The sequence below is a fragment of the Podarcis liolepis genome, assembly GCF_965112155.1.
Source record: "Podarcis liolepis genome assembly, chromosome: 2".
Lineage (NCBI taxonomy): Eukaryota > Metazoa > Chordata > Lepidosauria > Squamata > Lacertidae > Podarcis > Podarcis liolepis.
Window position 1 is genome coordinate 106,659,221 of NC_139555.1, and position 25,451 is coordinate 106,684,671.

Below are 25,451 nucleotides of genomic sequence, written 5' to 3' on the forward strand. Positions count from 1 at the left end.
TCTTATTCAACAACAACAACCAACCCATCTGACTGGGTTGCCCCAGTGATTTTGGGTGGCTTCCAACACTTATAAAAACATAATATATCATTTAACATAAAAAAGTATAGGGCAGCCTTCAGATGTCTTCTAAAGGTCGCATGGTTACTTATCTCCTTAACTCGGGGGTTGCACACCTTCCATACCCTCCAACCTTTCTCCAATGAAAATAGGGACATCCTACCATACCCTCCAACCTTTCTCTAATGAATATAGGGATGTCCTAAGGAAAAGCGGGAAATATAGCCAGCATATTGATTGCAAAAAAACTAGAAGGGAAGAAAATCCCATCACTATTAGAATGGCAAAACAAACTCTGCGAGTTTGTAGAAATGGCAAAATTGATGGCAATTATTAGAGGCCACTCAAATCAGAGAATAATTAGAGAGTGGGACAGAGTGAAGGAATACATGAAAAAACGTGGTTCCAGAATTGAAATATTAATAGAGAATGTGTAAAACATGCAGGGGTAAGCAAGAAAATAATAATAGAATCAATTGAATAATTATTAAATTGTAACAACACAACAAGATGGAAGAAGTAAAATATTGAGATCACACATGGGTGAAGGGGAGTGGGGGGTATATGGGAACCTATAATATCATTTATAATATAATTTGTTAATTGTGTTGTATTTACATATGGCAAAGGGAAGCCTAGAGCAATTACATATATTTTAATTTAGGTAATCTATGTAACAGGCTTCCCTTTGAAAGGACACGGGTGGCGCTGTGGGTTAAACCACAGAGCCTAGGGTTTGCCGATCAGAAGGTCGGCGGTTCGAATCCCCGTGACAGGGTGAGCTCCCATTGCTCAGTCCCTGCTCCTGCCAACCTAGCAGTTCGAAAGCAACTTAAAGTGCAAGTAGATAAATAGGTACCGCTCCGGCGGGAAGATAAACGGTGTTTCCGTGCGCTGCTCTGGTTTGCCAGAAGCGGCTTAGTCATGCTGGCCACATGACCCAGAAGCTGTACGCCGGCTCCCTCGGCCAGTAAAGCGAGATGAGCGCCACAACCCCAGAGTCAGCCACGACTGGACCTAATGGTCAGAAGGTCCCTTTACCTTTACCTATGTAACAGGCTTATGTTAGAAAATGAATATGGAATTTGAATTTGATGTTTGTAATATTTTTTGGTTTTGAAATAAATAAATAAAAACCAGCAAAAACTATATAAAAAAAGGAAAATCGGGAAATCCAGGATCGAATCAGAAACTGGTACGGCTTCTGTAAATCCAGGACTGTCCCTGGAAGATAGGGACCCTTGGAGGGTTTGCAGGATTCTTTCCTGAAGATGCCTGGGATTTGACTTTGGCCCTCCTGCCTGCAAAAGGAGGTTCTTTGCCTCTGAGCCACAGCCCTTTCCCGTGTTGCTCCACCTTCCTTTTCAGGGTGCCCTCGTGGGTCTAAGTGAAGAGTCCAGCTGCGTTCCCTTTGTCTTTTGAAACCAGCTTTAAGAAGGAAAGTAGGGTTTCTGGCATGAATGATTTGTGCTTAATAAAGCCATGCTGGCTGGCTTGTAATCTCTCCATTTTCTCTGAGTGCTGATACATTAAGGTTGCAGCCCAGCTCCGTCAAAATCAATGGGGGCTCTGCTATTGACTCCAATTGGATGTGGATTGCCCCTTAATTGTGTTTTCATTTCCGCTAATGTACACCAAGGTGCAGAAGTTGAGCTAAGAGAGCTGTAATTTCCCAGGTTTGCCGCCTTCCTGTGTGAGTATATCTGCGTACAAAGATGCAGGCGCCGCACTTGCCCTTTTCCAGCCTTCGGGGAGCGTGCCAATTCCTTCCTCATGACTGAGCTCTCCAAAAAGCAAAACCCTTCCATCCATCCGCTTCCACCAAGCTTCCCTTTTGGGTGAGGTCCTCCACACAGATACGGCTTCCGGTTGGGCTGCTGCTGAGGTTCCCGAAAAGAAATGCAATCCTGTTGGACATTTTCCATATCTGCTATTGGGTCCCCGGAGCACAGATTCACAACCAACCTTGCAGGATTCAACAGGATTTATGCATATGCAGAACAAAGGTACAGAGCGATAAGTTGGCAATCTGCATACCCCAGTCAGGGTGCGCCCACTTTTTATAGACCGTACAAAAAAACAGAGAGTGAGACTTTACATTCTTATCCAATCGGGCTCTAACATTCCATGTTTCTCCCTTTGAAGGTTAACACTTCTTAATTTACTCATTCTTTGTTTGTCTGCCTGCTTATGGCCTTGCCCGTCTTGTAACAGTGGATTTGATAACAGCATGCTGGAATTTCTATTTCTGAGGCCCTTCAATCCGATTAAGGGAGACCCTCATTTCAACTCAGAACCAAGAGGCCGTGTGAGAATCTGAATAAGCCAGAACAGAAAGACTTTCCTCTTCATTCTTCCTTTGAGCACCATAGCTCAGTGGCTGGGCATATGCTTGCGCCCCAAAGTCCTTGCCCCAGCATCTTCAGATAGGACTGGAAACAACACCTGTCTGAAATGCTAGCAAGTCATATCTGGCTTTGGGGTGTATGGGGTGTCATGAGAGGGGGGGTACCTCTGATGGGGGGGCACATCGTGTTCCTTGTGGGGTAGTTTGGTCCCCCACCCTGCACTCAGCTCTCACCTGTGGCTTCTAGAAGCTGTCAGCATGTGACGGCGGCCACACCCTGGGAACAGCTTTGACTAGCCAGCTAAGCCAGGTGAGGGTAGCCATTGGTTCTCACCTTCAGTGAGTTACGGACTTCCCCTGCAGGCAAAGACAGGCCTTGGCCCAGTATACCTGAAGGAGCGTCTCCACCCCCATCGTTCTGCCCAGACACTGAGGTCCAATGCCAAGGGCCTTCTGGCGGTTCCCTCACTGCGAGAAGTGAAGTTACAGGGAACCAGGCAGAGGGCCTTCTCAGCAGTGCCTTGTGGAACGCCCTCCCATCAGATGTCAAAGAGATAAACAACTACCTGACATTCAGAAGACATCTGAAGGCAGCCCTGTTCAGGGAAGTTTTTAATGTGTGACACTTTAATGTACAGTGGTGCCCCGCAAGACGAATGCCTCGCAAGATGGAAAACTCGCTAGATGAAAGAGTTTTCCGTTTTGGAGGTGCTTTGCAAAACGAATTTACTATGGGCTTGCTTCGCAAGACGACAATGTCTTGCGAGTTCCTGCTGTTTTTTTCCCCTTTCCCCTCCCCCTTTTTCTAAGCCGCTAAACTGCTTATCAGCTGATCCGATCAGCAGATAAGCCGCTAAAAGCCGCTAATAGCGCTAATCTGCTAATCCGTCAATGGGCTTGCTTCGCAAGACGAAAAAAACGCTAGACGAAGAGAATCACAGAACGGATTCTTTTTGTCTTGTGAGGCACCACTGTATTTTTAATCTTTGTTGGAAGCCACCCAGAGTGGCTGCGGAAACAAGCCAGATGGGCGGGGTACAAATAATAAATTATTATATTATTATAATAGTGAGTCCCAACGTTCATGAACAGTCAGCTTGCTTTGTGGCTGTGCGGGGATTTGAACCCTGGTCTCCCAGGTCCTAGTCCAACACTCTAACCACTATTCCATGTCAGAGGCATCCATGGGCTGAGATCAGGGTCCTTCTAGGAGCTGCTGCTTTCCCACTGGAAGCCATGTACCCTGTGCCACCATTTCCACAGAAGCAAACAGGGACGTTATAACACCTCTCGTCATACCAAGGGTCATTACACAAGACCCGAAATACTGTCTCTGCAATGGGCTCTCCTGGTCTGGCAGCTGAAACTGCAGGAGGGGGTGTTAGGGGGTTGTTATATATGGCCGGTTCCAGAGAATGTTTATTCTCACAGTGGATGTTCCGGAGCACTTGTAATTCAGCTCGGCTCGGTTTTATTGTCCTAGCCATTAAGCAGAACAAGCATTTATTACAGGAAAGCCGCAACATCCTGCAACGTTAACCACTCAGAGAAGCGGCTCTGATGCATGGGCGGAAAAGGATCAAGAGGCACATTTTGTAGCCATGCGTGTGCATTTTGACACCCATGTGTGTAGGTACTGTGATAGGAATTTTATGGTACCCTCCAACTTCTCCCTGGTAAAGCAGAGGAGACATTGCCTGTGCTTGAGAACCTGCTGAATGGGTGGACTACAGCTCCCATCATCCTTGACTGTTGGCCATACTGGCTCTAGGGCTGATGGGGAGCTGGCATCCAACAAAATTAGGAGAGCCACAGGTCAGTCATACCTGTGGTACTGAAGTCAGTGAAGCTCTGTGTTTGGAGAGAAGATTCTTAGTCCTGGTTCTCAAACCTGCACGAATATCTACTGAATTCTTTACGCTCAATCCCTGCCCACTTTAAAACTGAATGAGTGAACTCTGTCCTCATTGTTCTTATATTTCCCTGACCAGAATTTGTGACCTGGGGAGGAGGTTAACCTTAGAATTAATAGCAAATCTCCCCATCCCTCTTTATCCCATCAAGGCTGGAGAGGAAACACAAGAAGACTTGGGTCTGGAACATCCCACCAGCGTGTCTGGGGAGATATGATCCCAAAGAGAAAGGTAGGCGGAATCTATGGCTAATGTGTCAACATGAGCAGGGGAAGGTTATTCTCTGCTTTTTTATTATTTATTAAAGATTTTCTTGATTTACAAAAGTGTTTGCAATGTCTCTCTCTCGTATCCCCCCCCCCATGTAACATTTTTACAAATCAGTTTCATGTGTTGAGACATTACATTAGGAAGAAAAGGGGGAAAGAGGTGGGTGGGGAAGATGGGTGGGGTGAGATCGGTTGGCGATGTTTCTATTTTACTTGCTATATGTAGGGTTTGGTGTCAGCGTTGCTTGTGCAGGTTCTTTGCTGTTCACTTGTGATCCTTTGGTGGTGGGAGAGGTTGGGGTTGACCAAGCGTGTGGGTGTTCATTTGTGGTTGGCTGTGGTGAACTTTGTTTTCATGTGTGAGTGGGGTGGGTGGATGTTTTTGAATCAGGTTAGCCATATTGATTTGTATGCTCTTGGTGGTAAAGGTAAAGGGACCCCTGATTGTTGTCGCAGACAACTCTGGGGTTGCGGCGCTCATCTCACTTTATTGGCCATGGGAGCCGGCGTACAGCTTCTGGGTCATGTGGCCAGCATGACTAAGCTGCTTCTGGCGAACCAGAGCAGCGCACAGAAACACCGTTTACCTTCCCACTGGAGTGGTACCTATTTATCTACTTGCACTTTGACGTGCTTTTGAACTGCTAGGTTGGCAGGAGCAGGGACCGAGCAATGGGCGCTCACCCCCTCGCAGGTATTTGTGTAGCCTTATTGGAGTTCACTGATTGGGTCTGTGTTACTCCGGGACAGGAGGAAGGAAGTCAAAATGACACCGAGTTGGTTCAAAGAAAGAGTTTATTCTGCTCTCCGGATAGCAGAAGGCACTTGCGTGATTAGTCCACAGCAAGTCCAAAGAAATGACAAGTTTCATGCAGTATTTATATCCTCCAGGCACCCTCTCCCTCCTTCCAACCACATCAGCCTATGTATGCAGGTTGACATCACATATGTTCCTGCTCTGGTACTCTCAACCATAAAAGGGATTTCCTTCCTGCACTCCTGACCATAAAAAGATATTCCTGTTCCTACTCCTATCTTGGAGCAAAAGGTCACTACTTCCGAGAACATGCTCTGGCATTAGTCCCAGACTTGGGTCTCCCCGTCATTTGTGGTCAGAACATAAGATATGTCTGTGTCTGTTCTACTGGTAAAGTCAAGGCCAGTCTTGCCATCAAACTGATAAGGGAGAGAGCTGTGTTCTTGTTTTGCATTTGCTCAATGGCAGTTTATGCATTTTAGCTAAGGAGAAATGGGGATTTTGGTGCAGTTTAAAAATGCCTGCACAATCAGTTTTGGGTTTGGGAAACCCATTCCTTCATTTGAACCACCAGCCTTCTGATCGACAAGTCCTAGGCTCTGTGGTTTAACCCACAGCACCACCCACGTCCCTTAGCAACACATGCTGTTGGTGGGTTATTCTCTACTTTAAAGCTGTGTGTGGTTAAGGTCCACTCCCAATTACTGATATATTTTAATGTAACACAAGAAGAGCCTGTTGGATCAGGCCAATGGTTCATGGAGTCTGGCATCCCGTTCTCACAGTGGCCAACCTGTGGGAAACAGACAAGCAGTACCAGAGTGCAAGAGTCTTCTCTCATGCTGCGGTTTCCAGCAACTGGTATTCAGAAGCTTTGCTGCCTTTGGCCGACTGTGGAGGCGGAACATAGCCAACCTGGCTAGTAGCCATGAATAGCCCTATTCTCCATTTTCAAACAGATGTTGTAATAAATGGAAATGTGCCCTTATTCCCCTATGGGGAACACAAGAGCCCTTGTAGAGTCCTTTGAAGGTTCTCCATCAATAGGAGAAAATAACAGAGGCCAACCAAAATAAAAAAATTCCTTCCAGTAGCACCTTAAAGACCAACTAAGTTAGTTCTTGGTATGAGCTTTTGTGTGCATGCACACTTCTTCAGATACACTGAAACAGAAGTTGCCAGATCCTTCTATATAGTGAGAAGGTGGGGAGGGGTATTACTCAGAAGGGTGGTGGGAATGGGAGATTGGCAGATAGCTGAGATGAGCCTGTTGACGACTCTTAACGACTGCAATAGGTCTTACAGGAAAAGGCGTCAACAGGCTCATCTCAGCTATCTGCCAATCTCCCATTCCCACCACTCTTCTGAGTAATACCCCTCCCCACCTTCTCTCTATATAGAAGGATCTGGCAACTTCTGTTTCAGTGTATCTGAAGAAGTGTGCATGCACACGAAAGCTCATACCAAGAACTAAGTTAGTTGGTCTTTAAGGTGCTACTGGAAGGATTTTTTTTATTTTGACTATGGCAGACCAACACGGCTACCTATCTGTAAACAGAGGCCAACCAGAGAATGTTGAGAAGCAAAGCAGCTAGTAAGCCTGATCTTTATTGAACTGTTGCAACAGGGTGCCCCCTTCACACGCAGGAGGAGGAGGAGGACCCAGAACCCAGGTGTGTCCGCCCTTATAGAGACATTCTAAATTGCCCGCCCTGGAGTTCAAGACCACCCCCCAGAAACATCATACGTACATCACAGAAGGGGTGTAGCTCAAGACCACCACCCAAGACAGGTGGTTTATATATTTATGTATGTGTTTGCTTGGTACATTTATGAACATTTATTACATATCTAAGACCTTAAAATTCTTATAACAATGTCGACCACCAATAATGGTTCGAGATCTTAATGAGTGATATCTAAACGCAGCTTCTGAGTTTCCTATCCAGGAGAATGGAAAATTGAGGTCTTGCCCATCCAAAAAGAAATGAGTTCATGTAGATCAGGGGTGGAGAGCTTTCTTAGTTAGACCCGCCGGGCCTCCCCATTTGGCCCCACCAACCCACACTACACCCAATGCCATGTGTGGGGCAAGTGATGGTTGAGTCCTGATGAAGAGAGCTTTGCAGGCACCTCTGAACAGCTGTTGAGAGGGGCCTGCAAAGCCCCTTCCACAGTGACTCCAAAGAAGGAGTTTGGATTTGATATCCCGCTTTATCACTACCTGAAGGAGTCTCCAAACGGCTAACAATCTCCTTTCCCTTCCTCCCCCACAACAAACACTCTGTGAGGTGAGTGGGACTGAGAGACTTCAGAGAAGTGTGACTGGCCCAAGGTCACCCAGCAGCTGCATGTGGAAGAGCAAGGAAGCGAACCCAGTTCACCAGATTACGAGTCTACCGCTCTTAACCACTACACCACACTGGCTCAAAGCGCTGGCTGTCAACTGATTGCTGCCACTGGGGAAGTGTAGCAGACACCTCTTCTGGCCACCCAGTTTGATGGACAAAAGCGGGTCACCTGTCATCACTCTGGCATCAGGTGATGCCTCCACCCACCTGCCAAACTTGGTCTGTGGGGTGTGTGGAGATAAGAATCTGGCCCGCCATGGCCAGATGGCACAGGGGATGCCAGGCCCGTCACTTGATTTCTCATAATGTGCAATGCTGCCCTGCTAAAAATCAAGCCACACCTTGAGTTTAAAGGGGCTTTCCCTCCCCACAAAGTGCTCATAGGAGCCAAGCAATCATTAATCCTTAGCTCACAGCTGAATGTGTGAATGGGCTTCACTGATAACATTGTGGTTCGAGGTGATAGGAGGCAGTGCCAAAGCTTAGTGCAAGCCATCAGATGATGGAGAGGCATGCCGCAAGGTGCCTTTAGACCAGGATCACTCTTGGATGATTCCCCCATGAGATGGCAACATTGATTATCTCCTGCCAGGCATGTCCAAAGTCTGTTTCAGGGGCCTAATCTGGCCCACCGCTCAGTTTAATCCAGCCCTTGTGGCAGTTTATTTCCTGGGGTAAAATCCTATCAGCAGGCACTATCAGCAGGAGGGAGTGCTTAGATCCCGCCCCCCCCCCCCACATTTTCCCCAATTTTCTCAACCACCCCTCCTAGGAATGTCACACCCCCCCCATTTTGACCCCAGCTGGCTTTGAGTATGGAAATGAGCCCAGGGTTTTTGGGAGGAGGGGGGGGAGGAGGGGCATTTTTTGTTGTGACCCCATGGACCAGAGCCCGCCAGGCACCCCTGTCCTCCACCGCCTCCCGCAGCTTGGTCAAACTCATGCTGGTAGCCTCAAGAACACTGTTCTCGAGTGTAAAGTGGGGGGTGTAAAGTGGGGGGATGTAAAGGAGAACTGGTAGGTAATAGGAAGGGTTCATACACAAAGCAAACATTTGTGTGGATTTATTGTATTCCAGATGATAATGAAAAAATCCTAGGGTGCAGGGATTTACTCCCACTGCTCTTGTCAGCAATAGAAGGAGTCTCCAGCCAAGTTATAGAAGCAAAACAGTGGTCTTTATTTGTTGCAAACACACAAAGAGTAGGAACCCCGTGCATGGGGTGGCATGAACTTTCAAGACTTCTCCCCATTTCCCATACTACATTTTTCAACAGCATTATCGATACATCACAAATATGTCAAAAAGTAGGAATGTTTGGCATGTAGAAACATGAGCCCATCACCCACCCCTGTCAATCCCCAGTTCTCAACACCTTTTAACTCCCCTCTTCCCAAAGAACAATAAAAGTATTTACGCATTCCCCTAGCTGCAAGCCTTTCCTGCGATTCTCCTTTAAACATATCAGGATTCAATCCACCACCCAGATGGATTTCTGTCTGGGGCATGTGCTGCCCTTGATTGCCTCCTGCCTCCTATTGTGAGGCTAAGTTCACGCCTTATTGGAGGGGCAAGAAGTTGTTGTTGTTGTTGTTTAGTCACATCAGACCCCCTGGACCAGAGCACACCAGGCACTCCTGTCCTCCACTGCCTCCTGCAGTTTGGTCAAACTCATGCTGGTAGCTTCGAGAACACTGTCCAACCATCTCGTCCTCTTGTCATCCCCTTCTCCTTGTGCCCTCCATCTTTCCCAGCATCAGGGTCTTTTCCAGGGAGTCTTCTCTTCTCATGAGGTGGCTAAAGGTGTTATGGAGGCAGGGGGAACCCTGGATTCCTCTCTTCCACAGGAGCCATTAACCCCTTGGAGCCAAGGAAATCTGTCAAAACGTTGAATTTTGGTGGTTATTTGTGAAGCTTCTACAGTTTTCTATACTGGATAGTCAGAGGAAACAGTACAATCCATGACATCCGCCGACTTCTACAATTTTTCTGAGTCTCTTTGCTGTTGTCTATGTATGGTGCTTGTGTAAACGGTCCAGAATTGGCCTCCACAGTCACTTACGGACTCACTGTTAAAACCGTGTTTATGGAAGACAATCTTACTCGGCTATAAGTGATCGCCAAATAAGACGATTGTCCTGGCCTAAGTTTGAGGCTGTGGTGGGGACTTGGGATTTTTGGGGAGTCATTTAACAGGCCCCCCCATTCCTTTTTAACACTGTATTTTGGAATATTTAATAAACAGTGCCAAAATAAAAAAGCAAGATTGAAACACCTTTGGACCCTCCCCTTCGGATCCAGTGACCTCATATTACTATTAGGCATTATTAGCAAATGCATCTGCCAGAATCACCTGTAGTTCTACTGCAAGTTTTTGGACCTAATCTAACAAGAAAGGGATACTACAAATTCACCATTTTATTTAAAAACTTGATCTTTTTTCTACATAAGAGTAGAAAGGAATGGCATTTCTGACTGACACAAATTGTTCAGGGGGCCTGCTCTGGTATACCAATGAAACTCTTTTAATGACCTTTTCTCTTGCCTGTTTCAAAAGGTGTGGTTGTGTGGGTAAAAACAGCAGCACTTCTTCTGTGTGATAGAGGGGAACACACAAACACCAGAAACTGCCCGATTTTGTGATTGAAAGACTGTCTCTGGAACCCAGATTGCAGAGATGTGGCATTTTGCAGACATTTTCAATCATGTCCACAATCACAGGGTCTAGAAACTTGCTTCTGTGCAACTTAGGTTTCCTGGAAATCTAAATATAATACTTCCCCCCTCCCTTATGTATGCATGTGAGAGTAAGCACACACAGTAACTATTATTTGCAGAGCAAATAATCTTTAAACTACTTTATCTTATACATTCCATAAAAAACAGTGTCCATCTCTAACAAAAAAATAAATCCTATACAGTGGTACCTCTGGATACGAACGGGATCTGTTCCGGAGCCCTGTTCGCATCCTGAAGTACCGTAAACGTAACATGCGACTGTGTGTCTGCGCGTGCTCAGGACGTGTTTTGCCGCTTCCACGCATGCGCATGACGTCATTTTGAGTGTCTGCGCATGCGCGAGCGGCGAAACCCAGAAGTTACACACTCCGTTACTTCCAGGTCGCCATGGAGCACAACCCGGAAATAATTAACTTGAAGCTACCCGAGGTATGACTGTACATGCAGAAGTATGTTACCTCCATCATATTGAGCTAATTCCCATTTTTTTTTATTATTATTATTATTATTATTATTATTATTATTATTATTATTATTCTAGACAGCATCCTAAAAGGCAGAGACATCACCTTGCCAACAAAGGTCCGTATAGTTAAAGCTATGGTTTTCCCAGTAGTGATGTATGGAAGGGAGAGCTGGACCATAAAGAAGGCTGATCGCCGAAGAATTGATGCTTTTGAATTATGGTGCTGGAGGAGACTCTTGAGAGTCCCATGGACTGCAAGAAGATCAAACCTCTCCATTCTGAAGGAAATCAGCCCTGAGTGCTCACTGGAAGGACAGATCCTGAAGCTGAGGCTCCAATACTTTGGCCACCTAATGAGAAGAGAAGACTCCCTGGAAAAGACCCTGATGATGGGAAAGATTGAGGGCACAAGGAGAAGGGGACGACAGGGGACGTGATAGCTGGACAGTGTTCTCGAAGCTACAAACATGAGTCTGACCAAACTGCGGGAGGCAGTGGAAGACAGAAGTGCCTGGCGTGCTCTGGTCCATGGGGTCACGAAGAGTCGGACACGACTAAACGACTAAACAACATTATTATTATTATTATTATTATTATTATTATTATTATTATTATTATTATTATATGAATTGCCTTCTACTTGACACTCAAGGCAATTTCCATTAGAAACAAAATATATAATTAAAAGCAAAAAACGACAACTCAAGATAGGCTGGAAAACAATACAATGCAGACCGAACTCCTGCGGAGGAGACATTTCCTTTTTCAAATTCCCCTTCACTCTTGAAGTCTTGGGAGTCTGAGAGAAGCTTAATTTCTCACCTGCTGCTGGATTACAGGCTGGCACCAATGTATTTTTTTCTCCCACCATTCATATTCCCCTCAAGAAATGCTCCCCTGTGCCAGTAGTTAAGAAGGTCTGATTAGGATCTGAATTCTTCCGGAAGCCAGGCTTCCTTGTTATCTCCCCTCTTTTATTCTCCCCACCTTTTCTTTTTTTGCCAAAGGTCTGGCTCCTAAAGATAAGGAAACACAAGTTCCTGACATTTCACTTTACAAATCGCAGGGAGGCAACACGCAGCCACAGCAGAGCCCAGAACTCAGGAGTCTCACATCTTTGTGGAAGCAAAGATATAAGAGACCCAGCCGCAGTTTTGCAGCAATTCGAAAGACTTGCTGGACAATCCATTTAGTATCTTCTCTTTTGCTCACTCCCCCTTCGCTTCCTCACACATCCCACACAAGTCACATTCAGTTCCTTCTTATAAATATATAGGCATTGCTCTCATATGCCAGCCACAGTTCACTCTCATACATATACAACATTTGCGCATAGCCCAGTCGGACGATAATTCACTTGTGTCGCAGATGCTGCTCTGCACTAAATCTTTTCTCACTGGCAGCAAACAGCCTCGTTTGGTCCCTGCTGTAGGCCTTATGGGACAGCAGGTTGTTGCTTTCATTGGACAGCAGTTCCTGAACATTCCATTGTGTCACAGCAGCGGAACCAATGACTAGGGAGGGCTCATTTCAGATAACGGAAGCCAAGGCTCTTGCAACCAACAGCAATCTGGCAGCAATCTGCATTACATCAGTGCACTCCTCCCATCAATTTTACCCGATTTGAGGGTTAACTGGACAAAAAACCCACATTTTTCTCTGAAAATCTCAGACTAGGGTTGAAAGGAAATGGGAGTCCAACAAATCTGGATGTTAACGGAGAAATCTGAGGGCTCCCTTGGACAAAAAGCAAGGACACCAACCAGGAAAATTGGGGCAAACTAGTAGCCAGTAGGCTTGAACTTTATTGAGACTGTCGCGACAGGACTCCAACTCACTGCAAGACGAAGCAAGATGGAAGCCCCGAACAAAAGAGCCCCCAAACTTTTATTAGCCGCTAATCCCCATGTTACACCCCCCCAAACTACATCACTAATACATCACGGTTACATCATGAAAGGGGAGGTCTGGTGGCAGTAATCTGAGCATCCTGGACCCTGCCCCATGGTTCTCCTTGCCCTCCACCAAACACCCATCAAGTGTAACAAAAGAGATATTTACATTTCCCTGTTTCCCAGCCAAGTTAATCACACCATTTGTCTTCATCTGAGTTTGTTATTTCTGTAACGGCTACCTGTCTGGCACTCAGGTATCAGGATGCCAGGAATTATAACTCAGGCAGAGGGGCTGCTGAGTAGCTGAGCTCACATGTCTATATGAATTTCTGAAGTTTTCCCTGTGAGCCAGTTGTTGTTGTTGTTTAGTCTTTAGTCGTGTCCGACTCTTCGTGACCCCATGGACCAGAGCACGCCAGGCACTCCTGTCTTCCACTGCCTCCCGCAGTTTGGTCAGACTCATGCTGGTAGCTTTGAGAACACTGTCCAGCCATCTCGTCCTCTGTCATCCCCTTCTCCTTGTGCCCTCCATCTTTCCCAGCATCAGGGTCTTTTCCAGGGAGTCTTCTGTTCTCATGAGGTGGCCAAAGTATTGGAGCCTCAGCTTCAGAATCCGTCCTTCCAGTGAGCACTCAGGGCTGATTTCCTTCAGAATGGAGAGGTTTGATCTTCTTGCAGTCCATGGGACTCTCAAGAGTCTCCTCCAGCACCATAATTCAAAAGCATCAATTCTTCGGTGATCAGCCTTCTTGATGGTCCAGCTCTCACTTCCATACATCACTACTGGGAAAACCATAGCTTTAACTATACGGACCTTTGTTGGCAAGGTGATGTCTCTGCTTTTTAAGATGCTGTCTAGGTTTGTGATAGCTTTTTCCCAAGAAGCAGGCATCTTTTAATTTTGTGGCTGCTGTCACCATCTGCAGTGATCATGGAGCCCAAGAAAGTAAAATCTCTCACTGCCTCCATTTCTTCCCCTTCTATTTGCCAGGAGGTGATGGGACCAGTGGGCCATGATCTTCGTTTTTTGATGTTGAGCTTCAAACCATACATAGATACATTTATCATTTGGTATTGTGCAGCAGAGGCCCTTTGAATAGATCATCAAGAAACTGTGATGAAGTGTTTTGTGGGGACAAATCACAAAAGTCAGAAAAGTGATTGTGCTGATGTTGGTAGTGGGCTGCATGTGTGTATCAGCTGGAGGGGCAACCCCTGCCCCCAACCTATACATAAATTCCTGCAACAGGGAGAACACCACATTGGCTAGGCCTGCCCTGGAGCATTACCCAAGATTTGGGCTGAATTCAGACAGCCTGGTGGGAGGCATCAGGGATGAAGGCCCTGCATCTTATACAATGGCATAGTGGGTCCCCACTGCCTTCAGTCTCCCATGATTGATTCATCTCTGTCTGGTTTTGGGCACCAAATCGTTTGAAACACCCCGAGGCATTTCCAAGACAGACACACAGAAATGTTCCCACAAACAACGGTAACCCCTTTCCTGCCTCCCTTGGCCAAGAGCCAAAGGCGGGCACTGCGGCAGGAATCCTCCTGGAACCATCTGGGAGAGCTCTGGGCCTCTTGTCAAGCCTTGGTGATGCACATTCAAAGTCAGCAGCCTTCCCTGCAACCCCAAGTTAAATGATGGAGACCGTTTTGTGGGCTGCTGACTTTGCATTCTAAAAAGCACCAGCTTAAAACAGTGAGCAGCATTAACCCGCCCCCCCCCAAAAAAAAAACCTGGTATGCTTTCAAACTGCTAGAGCACCATACCCCATAGTCGCCTTTGACTGGACTTAACCGTCCAGGTGTCCTTTAAAGGTAAAGTGTAAAGGGACCCCTGACCATTAGGTCCAGTCGTGGCCGACTCTGGGGTTGCGGCGCTCATCTCGCTTTACTGGCCAAGGGAGCCGGCGTACAGCTTCCGGGTCATGTGGCCAGCATGACTAAGCCGCTTCTGGCGAACCAGAGCAGCACACGGAAACACTGTTTACCTTCCCGCCAGAGCGGTACCTATTTATCTACTTGCACTTTGACGTGCTTTCGAACTGCTAGGTTGGCAGGAGCTGGGACTGAGCAATGGGAGCTCACCCCGTCGTGAGCATTCGAACCACCGACCTTCTGATCGGCAAGTCCTAGGCTCTGTAGTTTAACCCACAGCGCCAGCCACCCGTGTCCCTTCCAGGTGTCCTTTACCTTTGCCTTTTACCATATTTTGCAAATCAGCCGGTATTTACCAAGCGGGCAGTCTCTGCTTCAAAATCTCATCGGTGTCGTGAACTCATTCAGGTGACTTTGGGTGAGCCGCTATTCTCTCAGCCTCAGTTTTCCCATCTGCAATATGAGAATAACAACGGCTCGCCTGACCTGTTTTTTTGTTAGGATGACAGGCCAGTGAAGATTCTGAAGTCCACACACACACACACACACACACACACAGCAAATGTGGATGACTCCGCTGGCAATTTGCTTGCTCAAAGCCTCTTAAGTATTTGTGTTTAAGCCATTGTAGCCCCCCCTCCCAAGCAGCCCCCCCTCTCCCAAGTTAATGGCCCACCGGATAACTTTTCCTAGTCATGTTTGTGACCTTTCTTTAAATAGAAGCCGTGCTGTCAAGTTGTCAGCAACAGAGATGGCTAAAGCGAAATTACTAAGGGAGAGTAAAATTGACAAAGCGTGAAACGAAATTAACATGCTGTCTGACAAGGTGGCAACCTAAAAAATCTGATTACTGTATTCTAAAAGGTGGTTCCTGGCTTTTAAAGGACAACAGCCATCAGGTAAAGCCATTAAAGGCATGATCTTTGAGAAGGATGGAGCAGGGTGTGATTACAGCCTCTTCCATAGCTGGAAACCCACAAACACAATCAATCAAAGTTTCCGCCTTTCATTTCTCATATTTGCACTCCATCTGTCTACCAACAAGTTCAGGGCAGCACATGCTGTATATTCCTGTCTTATTCCCAACTGGAGTACAGGACCCGGTTCTGGGCGCCATATTTTAAGATGGAGGTTGACACTCTGGGCTGTGTCCAAAGGTGAGTGACCAGGATGGCGCTGGGTTCTGGAAAGTGGTAACCAAGACCGTGCACACACTCATAAGAACATAAGAAGAGCTCTGCTAGGTTAGGCCCAGGGCCCATCTGTTCTCAAAATAGCCAATCAGATGCTGGTGGGAAGCTCATAAGCATCACAAGACCCCTCTCCCCTCCTGCAGTTTCCAGCAACCGGCATTCGGAAGGATCCTGTGTCTTGCCATTATAGCTAGTAGTAGCCATTGATAGCCTTGCCCTCTGTTAATTCATCCAGCCCTCTTTCAAAGACATCCCAGTTGATGGCCATGGCTGTCTCCTGTGGCAGAGAGTTCCACAGTTTAACAATGCGCTGTATGAAGAAGCAATTTCTTTCATGTGGCTTTCCAAAGGCATCCGGTTGGCAATGGAGAGAAAGAGAAGAAGAAGAAGAAGAGTTTGGATTTGATATCCCACCTTATCACTACCCTAAGGAGTCTCAAAATGGCTAACCATCTCCTTTTCCTTCCTCCCCCACAACAAACACTCTGTGAGGTGAGTGGGGCTGAGAGACTTCAGAGAAGCGTGACTGGCCCAAGGTCACCCAGCAGCTGCATGTGGAGGAGCGGAGATGTGAACCCGGTTCACCAGATTACAAGACTACCGCTCTTAACCACTACACCACACTGGCTCTCAAGAGGAGGCAGGACTAGACGGGCCACTTCCCTTGTCCAACAGGGCTATTCTTATGCTTAGTGATGTCATGCAGAAGAGGGGGCAGGACTGGAGCCAATGGGTGTGCGGATTTTGGTTCAGCATTCAACTTCCTAATGATACAAGCTGTTTGGCAGCGGAAGAGATTGGCTTGGGAGGCGGTGGGCTCTCCTGCGCTGGAGGCATTCAAGCAGAGGAGTTGATGGTCCTCTGTCAAGAGTTCAGCCTTTTGTCTCCTGCAGCAAACAGGCTGGGTTGGAGTAGATGACCGCTGTGGTCCTTTCAAGCAGTACCGATGCTGCACGATAATTTTGCGCTTGTCGTTTTGAGAGGCATGAGTCACCTTCTCCTGACACGTCTCCGAAGTAACCTACTATAAGAACGTTTTAAAACACGGCAAGCTCTCGCACGTGCAATCAACTAGCAAGCCGTAGGGAGAGGCAGTCCATCTGTCTCCCATCTATTTGATGGGAATTTGTGTGACGGATTCCTTTTGGACCAAGGGCTTCTCCACAGTATCTGAGATTACTGGCCAGAGGTGATTCCCAGACCCTGCTTTAGTGTTGCTACCCTTGGAATCCGATGCAAATCCACCTGCCTCTCAAAAGACATGGGCCTTTCCACTTTTGGTGGCAGTCAGGATTACGGTGGTGGGAACCTGGAAGTCCTTTGCTTCTCTTTTCCAATATTCCTGGTTTTCCAAAGCAGGGAATATCTCCTCTTGCAGAATGATTTGCTCCTCATTGCTAGGTGGTTAGCGGGTCTTCTAAAAGAGACCACTTTGATAAGGTCGGGTTTCAATTTATTCCTTATTTTAGGAATAATATAGAGGCATCTTGTCCCAGACCAGCTCATTTGTCCTGGAAGGAAGAAAACCAAAAGAGGCTTGGACAACGGGGTCAGCCTCTTTTCTTTGGCCTTAGCCCCACCCCCGGCTGGCCTTCCATTGTCCTCTCTGGCTGAGGGTGGGTCAGAGGCCAGCCCAAGCAGGTGGGAGTCACCACCCAGGTGAGCCCTACTCGGTGCTGCCCACCAGTGGGGAAGGGAGGGAGGAAATTGTCATTGCGGAGATGTTATACCAGATCTGACAGATGCTCTGTGGAATTTTTCTTTTCTTCCCCTCCTCCACATCTGATTGAATCCTGCTGTTAATAATAATAATAATAATAATAATAATAATAATAATAATAATAATAATTTATTATTTATACCCCGCCCATCTGGATGGGTTTCCCCAGCCACTCTGGGCGGCTTCCAACAAAACACTAAAATACAATAATCTATTAAACATTAAAAGCTTCCCTAAACAGGGCTGCCTTCAGATGTCTTCTAAAAGTTTGGTAGTTGTTTTTCTCTTTGACATCTGGTGGGAGGGCGTTCCACAGGGCGGGTGCCACTACCGAGAAGGCCCTCTGCCTGGTTCCCTGTAACTTGTCTCATGTATAGAGTCAGGGTGGTGCAGTGGTTAGTTAGAGAGCCGGACTAGGACCTGGGAGATGAGGGTTCAAATTCCCCACTCGACCATGAAGCTCACTTGGTAACCTTTGGCCAGTCACTACCTCTCAGCCAAATCTACCTTGCAGGGTTGTTGTTGGGGATAAATTGAGGAGGAGGGGGACCATGTATACCACCTTGATCTTCTTGGTGGGATATAAATGCAATCAACAAATAAAATGACTAAAATGTATTATGTGTTTGCAGGCTGCACAGATGTTGTGAACCGTTGTGTGTTATTCTTTCTTTCTGCGAACTTTTTAAAAAAATATAGAATTGGAAGGAACCCTAAGGGTCATCTAGTCCAACCCCCTGCAATGCAGGAATCTCAACTAAAGCATCCATGTCAGATGGACCTCCGAGGTTCTTTCCTTGCAGCTGACCTCTTTGCTCAGGGGTCAGCACCTTTTCTTTTCTTTTCTTTTCTTTTCTTTTCTTTTTCCTTTTTTCTTTTTCAATAGCTCTGTTCCTGTGCCATCAACAGCAGCTTGATGTACAATAATTAGTTTCACAAAGAAACTAATTGCTTTCGCTCCCTCATTTGAAAAATCTTAAGTCTGTTTAGGGAGCGGGTGGCAGAGGTCGGCGGTTCAAATCCCCGTGACGGGGTGAGCTCCCGTTGCTCAGTCCCTGCTCCTGCCCACCTAGCAGTTCGAAAGCACGTCAAAGTGCGAGTAGATAAATAGGTACCACTCCGGTGGGAAGGTAAACGGCATTTCCGTTCGCTGCGGCTTAGTCATGCTGGCCACATGACCTGGAAAAACTGTCTGCGGACAAATGTCGGCTCCCTCGGCCAGTACAGTGAAATGACTGCCGCAACCCCAGAGTTGTTCGCGACTGGACTTAACTGTCAGGGGTCCTTTACTTTTACCTTTTAAGTCTGTTTTAAGGTCTCTGGGTCAGGCTGCGGTTAAATATGCAAATGGGAAAGGTGGCAACTCTGCAACCATGACTCCTGCTCCTGCTGCTGTGTGTGTGCGCGCACGTGCTTAGTGATCCTGCTGCCAGGGACATACAGTGGTACCTCGGGTTAAGAACTTAATTCGTTCCGGAGGTCCATTCTTAACCTGAAACTGTTCTTAACTTGAGGTACCACTTTAGCTAATGGGGCCTCCCACTGCTGCTGCACCGCCACTGCACGATTTCTGTTCTCATCCTGAAGCAAAGTTCTTAACCCAAGGTACTATTTCTGGGTTAGCTTAGTCTGTAACCTGAAGCGTCTGTAACCCGAGGTACCACTGTATAGGAGGAATTGTTGCCTGGTCTTTTGGATCTCTTGACATTTACAGGTACTCAAGATAAACATGCAAGTGCTCATTCCCCAAAGCCTGAGGAGGCAGACAGAGTAGCATCTCCCCTTCACACTCTTCATGTTTACTGTGGCAAGCAGGAGTGAAGCATCAGAGTTTATCCAAGTATAAACCTGCTCCAGATTTTATTTCTGGCTGCTGTGAGGCAGTTGTGCCCATGCTACTGACGCTACTGCACTCTAGTGGCTAGATGGCAAAATGCACGCACAGGTTTCCGAGGACGGCATAAGGAGGATTATGCACAGCTGTGAGGGTGTTTCTTCTTGCTTAAGGACACATGGATGATTCAAGCCCACAGCATGATGCTCTGAGTGCCCTCCTATTGGTATGTGGATTGGCCGCTACCCTGGCAGTACCCTCCCCTTGCTATCATGACACCCTTTGCATCATTTCATGTTTCCACAGAGAGGTAAGAGACACTCCTGTCTTCCACTGCCTCCCGCAGTTTGGACAAACTCAAGTTAGTAATAATATAATAATAATTTATTATTTGTACCCCGCCCATCTGGCTGGGTTTCCCCAGCCACCCTGGGCAGCTCCCAACAAAGATTTAAAATATATTAAAATGTCATACATTCAAAACTTCCCTGAACAGGGCTGCCTTCAGATGTTTTCTAAATGTCAGGTAGTTGTTTATCTCTTTGACATCTGATGGGAGGGCGTTCCACCACTACCGAGAAGGCCCTCTGCCTGGTTGCCTGTAGCTATGCTTCTCGCAGTGAAGGAATCGCCAGAAGGCCCTTGGCGCTGGACCTTAGCGTCCGGGCAGAATGATGGGGGTGGAGATGCTCCTTCAGGTATACTGGGCCGAGGCCGTAGCTTCGAGAACACTGTCCAACCATCTCGTGCTCTGTTGTCCCCTTCTCCTTGTGCCCTCCATCTTTCCCAACATCAGGGTCTTTTCTAGGGAGTCTTCTCTTCTCATGAGGTGGCCAAAGTATTGGAGCCTCAGCTTCAAGATCTGTCCTTCCAGTGAGCACTCAGGGCTGATTTCCTTCAGAATGGAGAGGTTTGATCTTCTTGCAGTCCATGGGACTCTCAAGAGTCTCCTCCAGCACCATAATTCAAAAGCATCAATTCTTCGGCGATCAGCCTTCTTTATGGTCCAGCTCTCACTTCCATACATCAATACTGGGGAAACCACAGCTTTAACTATACGGACCTTTGTTGACAAGGTGATGTCTCTGCTTTTTAAGATGCTGTCTAGGTTTGTCATTGCTTTTCTCCCAAGAAGCAGGCATCTTTTAATGGGGTCACAAAGAGTTGGACACGACTAAACGACAAAGGAGACTGATAGCAAAGAGAACAGAGAGTCTTGGGGCACCTTAAATACTAACAAAGAAATTATGGCATCAGCTTCTCTGGACTAAAGCCCACCTTGCCTGATGGTCATGTACTCACTGGGCCATTGAGTAGGCTAAAACAAGTTTGCTATGACGGCAAAATTGATCTTCCATGTTTAGAGGAAGTTAGGGCTGCCATATGTCTGGATTTTCCTGGACATTACCAGGATTTCAAAGGCTGAATTGACGTCCGGGAGGAATTTCCAGAAGACGGTGCTTTGTCCTGGATCTCAGGCAAGTCAACCCAAAAATTGTGGGGTGGTTTTGTGTGTGTGTGTGTGTTTGTAAAATAAAGCTCAACAACATTCAGGGTGTCCTGATTTTTTTACTTTTTGAAATATGGCAACCCTAGAGGAAGTGTACCACCAAACACCAATTCCTGAGGAGCAACAGCAGATTCTTCTTCTCATATTTGCATATGACCCACATTCGAATGCCCGCCCAATTGACGGCTTGTGGTCCAGCAGAGAAGTCTGCACTGTGCATGCAAATCTTCTCAGCTGGGTTTAAGGAGGAGTATCTTAACCAAGTTTAGACCAATAGCCAAAATACAACTTTGGGAGGGTTTTTGTACTGCTCCAGCAAGGGCTCTTTGGTATGGTAGCAAAATGGAACTTCCATGTTTAGAGGCATATATCGCCAAGTGCCAAGTGCTAGGAAGCCACAATGCAAGAGGGCCACTGCTTTCATAGAATCATAGAATCATAGAGTTGGAAGAGACCACAAGGGCCATCGAGTCCAACCCCCTGCCAAGCAGGAAACACCATCAGAGCACTCCTGACATATGGTTGTCAAGCCTCTGCTTAAAGACCTCCAAAGTAGGAGACTCCACCACACTCCTTGGCAGCAAATTCCACTGTCGAACAGCTCTTACTGTCAGGAAGTTCTTCCTAATGTTTAGGTGGAATTGTCTTTCTTGTAGTTTGGATCCATTGCTCCATGTCCGCTTCTCTGGAGCAGCAGAAAACAACCTTTCTCCCTCCTCTATGTGACATCCTTTTATATATTTGAACATGGCTATCATATCACCCCTTAACCTCCTCTTCTCCAGGCTAAACATGCCCAGCTCCCTTAGCCGTTCCTCATAAGGCATTGTTTCCAGGCCTTTGACCATTTTGGTTGCCCTCCTCTGGACACGTTCCAGTTTGTCAGTGTGCTTCTTGAACTGTGGTGCCCAGAAGTGGACACAGCAGTGGCGTAGCGTGGGTTGTCAGCACCCGGGGCAAGGCAAGTAATTTGCGCCCCCTAGCCCGTGGATTTGCGCCCCCTAACCCGTGGATTTGCACCCCCTAACCCGTGGATTTGCGCCCCCTAACCCTAACCCCCAGATGTTGCGCCCGGTGCGGCCGCCCCCCCTGCACCCCCCACGCTACGCCACTGGGACACAGTACTCCAGGTGAGGTCTGACCAGAGCAGAATACAGTGGCACTATTACTTCCCTTGATCTAGATGCTATACTCCTATTGATGCAGCCCAGAATTGCATTGGCTTTTTTAGCTGCCGCGTCACACTGTTGGCTCATGTCAAGTTTGTGGTCAACCAAGACTCCTAGATCCTTTTCACATGTACTGCTCTCAAGCCAGGTGTCACCCATCTTGTATTTGTGCCAAGCTCACGGGAGGCCCCTGCCTGGCCCCTGTGGGAAGAGGCCCCTGGCTGGCCCCTGTGGGAAGCAGGATGTTGGGACTTGTTAAGACTTTGGACAGATCCACCAGGGCTCTTCTTACACCCAAATGGCTCTCTCGCACCATCTCCAACACTCTTTAAAAGTATTGGCTGCTTCCAGCCTGGCTCTCATGTTCTTAGCCAATATTCACAAGGGATTTTGGATGGATGTTTGTGTGTTGTAGCCACACCAACGCCCTTGGTCCCGTGGGCATGGATGTAACGGCTCGTAGTGTTGCTACACCTCCATCAGGTTTTCATTTCCCTTTATTATTCTTTCATTTTTATTTCATTTTAAGTTTTTTGTTTATACTTTTCAGGTTTATACATGTCATTAGTTTTACCATCAATTTGACTTTTCAAAACTTGACTTCCATCCCCCTCTTTCTGCCGTTCCTTAAATTTGTTTTTTAATATCTTCATTTAATTTGCCCATTTATTCATCTATTCATATATACTCTTATGAAACTGCAGGTTATTACAATAATCCTGTCAATGTTCTTTTCTGTTTGCAATTTACAGTGGTACCTCGGGTTACATACGCTTCAGGTTACATACGCTTCAGGTTACACACTCTGCTAACCCAGAAATAGTGCTTCAGGTTAAGAACTTTGCTTCAGAATGAGAACAGCAATCGTGCTCCCGCGGCGTGGCAGCAGCAGGAGGCCCCATTAGCTAAAGTGGTGCTTCAGGTTAAGAACAGTTTCAGGTTAAGTACGGACCTCCAGAACGAATTAAGTACGTAACCAGAGGTACCACTGTATTTTATTTTTGAGGGCGTCTTGCCTGGTTTCATTTGCTGCCATTTTGTATTGTAGTCATTTCTACTATTAGTTTACCTGAATTATTTTATTTCTTTATTGTTTGGGTAGGGTTGTTCCGCTTCCATTATTTCTTCTTGTTGTTGTTTGGGAGTGTTATGCATACATCTGGAGTTTTTTTGGATGAGGGGTTCCACCCTGTGGAATGCCCTCCCATCAAATGTCAAGGAAATAAAACAACTATCTGACAGCCCTGTTTAGGGAAGTTTTTAATGTTTGATGTTTTATCGTGTTTTTAATATTCTGTTGGGAGCTGCCCAGAGTGGCCAGGGAAACCCAGCCAGATGGGCAGGATAATAATAATAATAATAATAATAATAATAATAATAATAATAATAATAATGGTGTTGTCTGCCTTGTTGGTGGTATTTGTGTGTGAGGGTATTCTGCCTGCTTTTCATTTTATTGGACGTGGCGGGGGGGGGGCTGCATTTTTAGGGGCCTTTTTCCTTTCTGTTTGATTGTGTGCATTCTGCCAACTGAGTAATCATGGATATTGCCTGCTTTTGGTTCGCTTGTGTTTCTTTCTTCGGCAGTGGGGGCTGTATTTGTATTACCTAACAATTTTTATTGTTAGTTTGAGGTGGTTTCCTCCTTTTGGGGGGGGGGGCTGTTGGTTTTGTCTGTGTTTTGGTGTGTGTGTGTGTTTGTGTGTGTGTGTGTGTGTGCTTGGTGTTTTACCTGTTTCGGGCTCAGCTGTTTTTCTTCTATTGGATTGTCATTATGTGATGTTTCTTAGGTTTCCAAAGGTAGCCCCAGACTCAGAAAAGCTTGTTAATGATTGGTCAAACCACTTCATTTTGGGCCAGTGTGCCTCTGCTTCTGACTTTCAGATACAGCGGTACATCGGGTTACAGACGCTTCAGGTTACAGACGCTTCAGGTTTCAGACTCTGCTATCCCCAAAAATAGTACCTCGGGTTAAGAACTTTGCTTCAGAATGAGAACAGAAATTGTGCGGCGGTAGCAGCAGCAGCAGCAGGAGGCCCCATTAGAAGTGGTACTTCAGGTTAAGAACAATTTCAGATTAAGAACGGACTTCCAGAATGAATTAAGTTCTTAACCCGAGGTACCACTGTGTAGCACACACAGAGAGAATGTGTGCATTTGCTGCCCTCTGCTGTTATTGTAGCATACAAGTTTAAAGGTGCAAGAAATTACTCCGGATGAGAGGCAGGTGGCAGAAGCCTTTGGCTCGCCAAATGTTGTGGGACTCTAACTCCCATCAGCACTAGCAAGCATAGCCAACGACCAGAGTTTATGGGAATTGTAGTTCCCCAACCACAGAGAGCCACAGATTCCCCACAACTGAGAAAAGGGCTGTGATGGCTCCTGCTCTTTCCCCAGGAATGATGTATAGCTCAGTTAGTTAGAGCAGCTCTACATAGCTCCATCATCCTGGACCTGTACTGATGATAAGCGACAAAGAAAGAATGATAAGGATAATCCAGATTAAATGGGAGCAGGAAGGTATGATCCAGGCAAACACGGCTCTAGAACTGATGAAGAATATAAACAATATTAAAATAGAAAAGTATAAAGAATTAAGTAGAAAATTTTTATTAAAATGGTATAGAACTCCGGCACAAATGGTGTATATAGTGAAAGGGTTTAGTCCCAAATGCTGGCATTGTGGTCAGGAAAAAGGACTATATTCACACATGTGGTGGGAATGTAATCTGGTTAAGGAATATTGGCAAACGATTATAAAGGTAATTTCTGGATTATTTCAAATAAACATAGAAGTTAATAGGGATTTGTTATTTTGGGGAATACTGGGAAATAACAAAGTAAAGAGTAATAAGCAAGAGTTGAACAAGATTATGATTCTAGCTGGAATGGCGGTTATTGCTTTGGGATGGAAAGAAAAGGCCAAATGGAATATGGAAAAATGGAATGATTATGTTTTTGAATACGTACAATCAGAAATATTCGCACAGATAGTGGCAGAGGATAGATGGGAAAATAAATGCCAAAGAATCACAAATAAATGGGCATTTTACAGGAACTGGATAGAAAGAGGGGAAGCCAACCCTAACATACAAGCTCGAATGAACAGACAGTGTACGTGGATAAAGATATGAAGAAGGAAGGCCTGACTGGGGGCAGGGAGGGCTGGAGTGGGGAGGGAGGGGAAAGAAAAAAAAAGAGGAAAAAGTACCGGTAAACCAGATGGTATGATCAACAAATTGATTTTGTTATGTAAGCCTTTTTTTTCAGAAACCGTATATATTAATGTTATGTAGTTAGGCATTGTAGTATGAATGAATTTTGTTCTGTATTCTTTGTTTTA

At 46.3% G+C, this 25,451-nt stretch overlaps 1 protein-coding gene across 1 annotated transcript in view; it reads left to right on the forward strand.

Moving 5' to 3' along the window:
- The window catches only part of GABBR1 (gamma-aminobutyric acid type B receptor subunit 1), a 174,910-nt gene that overhangs the window by 41,103 nt on the left and 108,356 nt on the right, over positions 1 to 25,451 (forward strand). The window contains exon 2 of the mRNA XM_083491380.1: positions 4,472 to 4,551. Within this exon, the coding sequence (XP_083347506.1) occupies positions 4,534 to 4,551 (18 nt within the window). The 5' untranslated portion in view covers positions 4,472 to 4,533. The remainder of the gene's footprint in view (positions 1 to 4,471; positions 4,552 to 25,451) is intronic.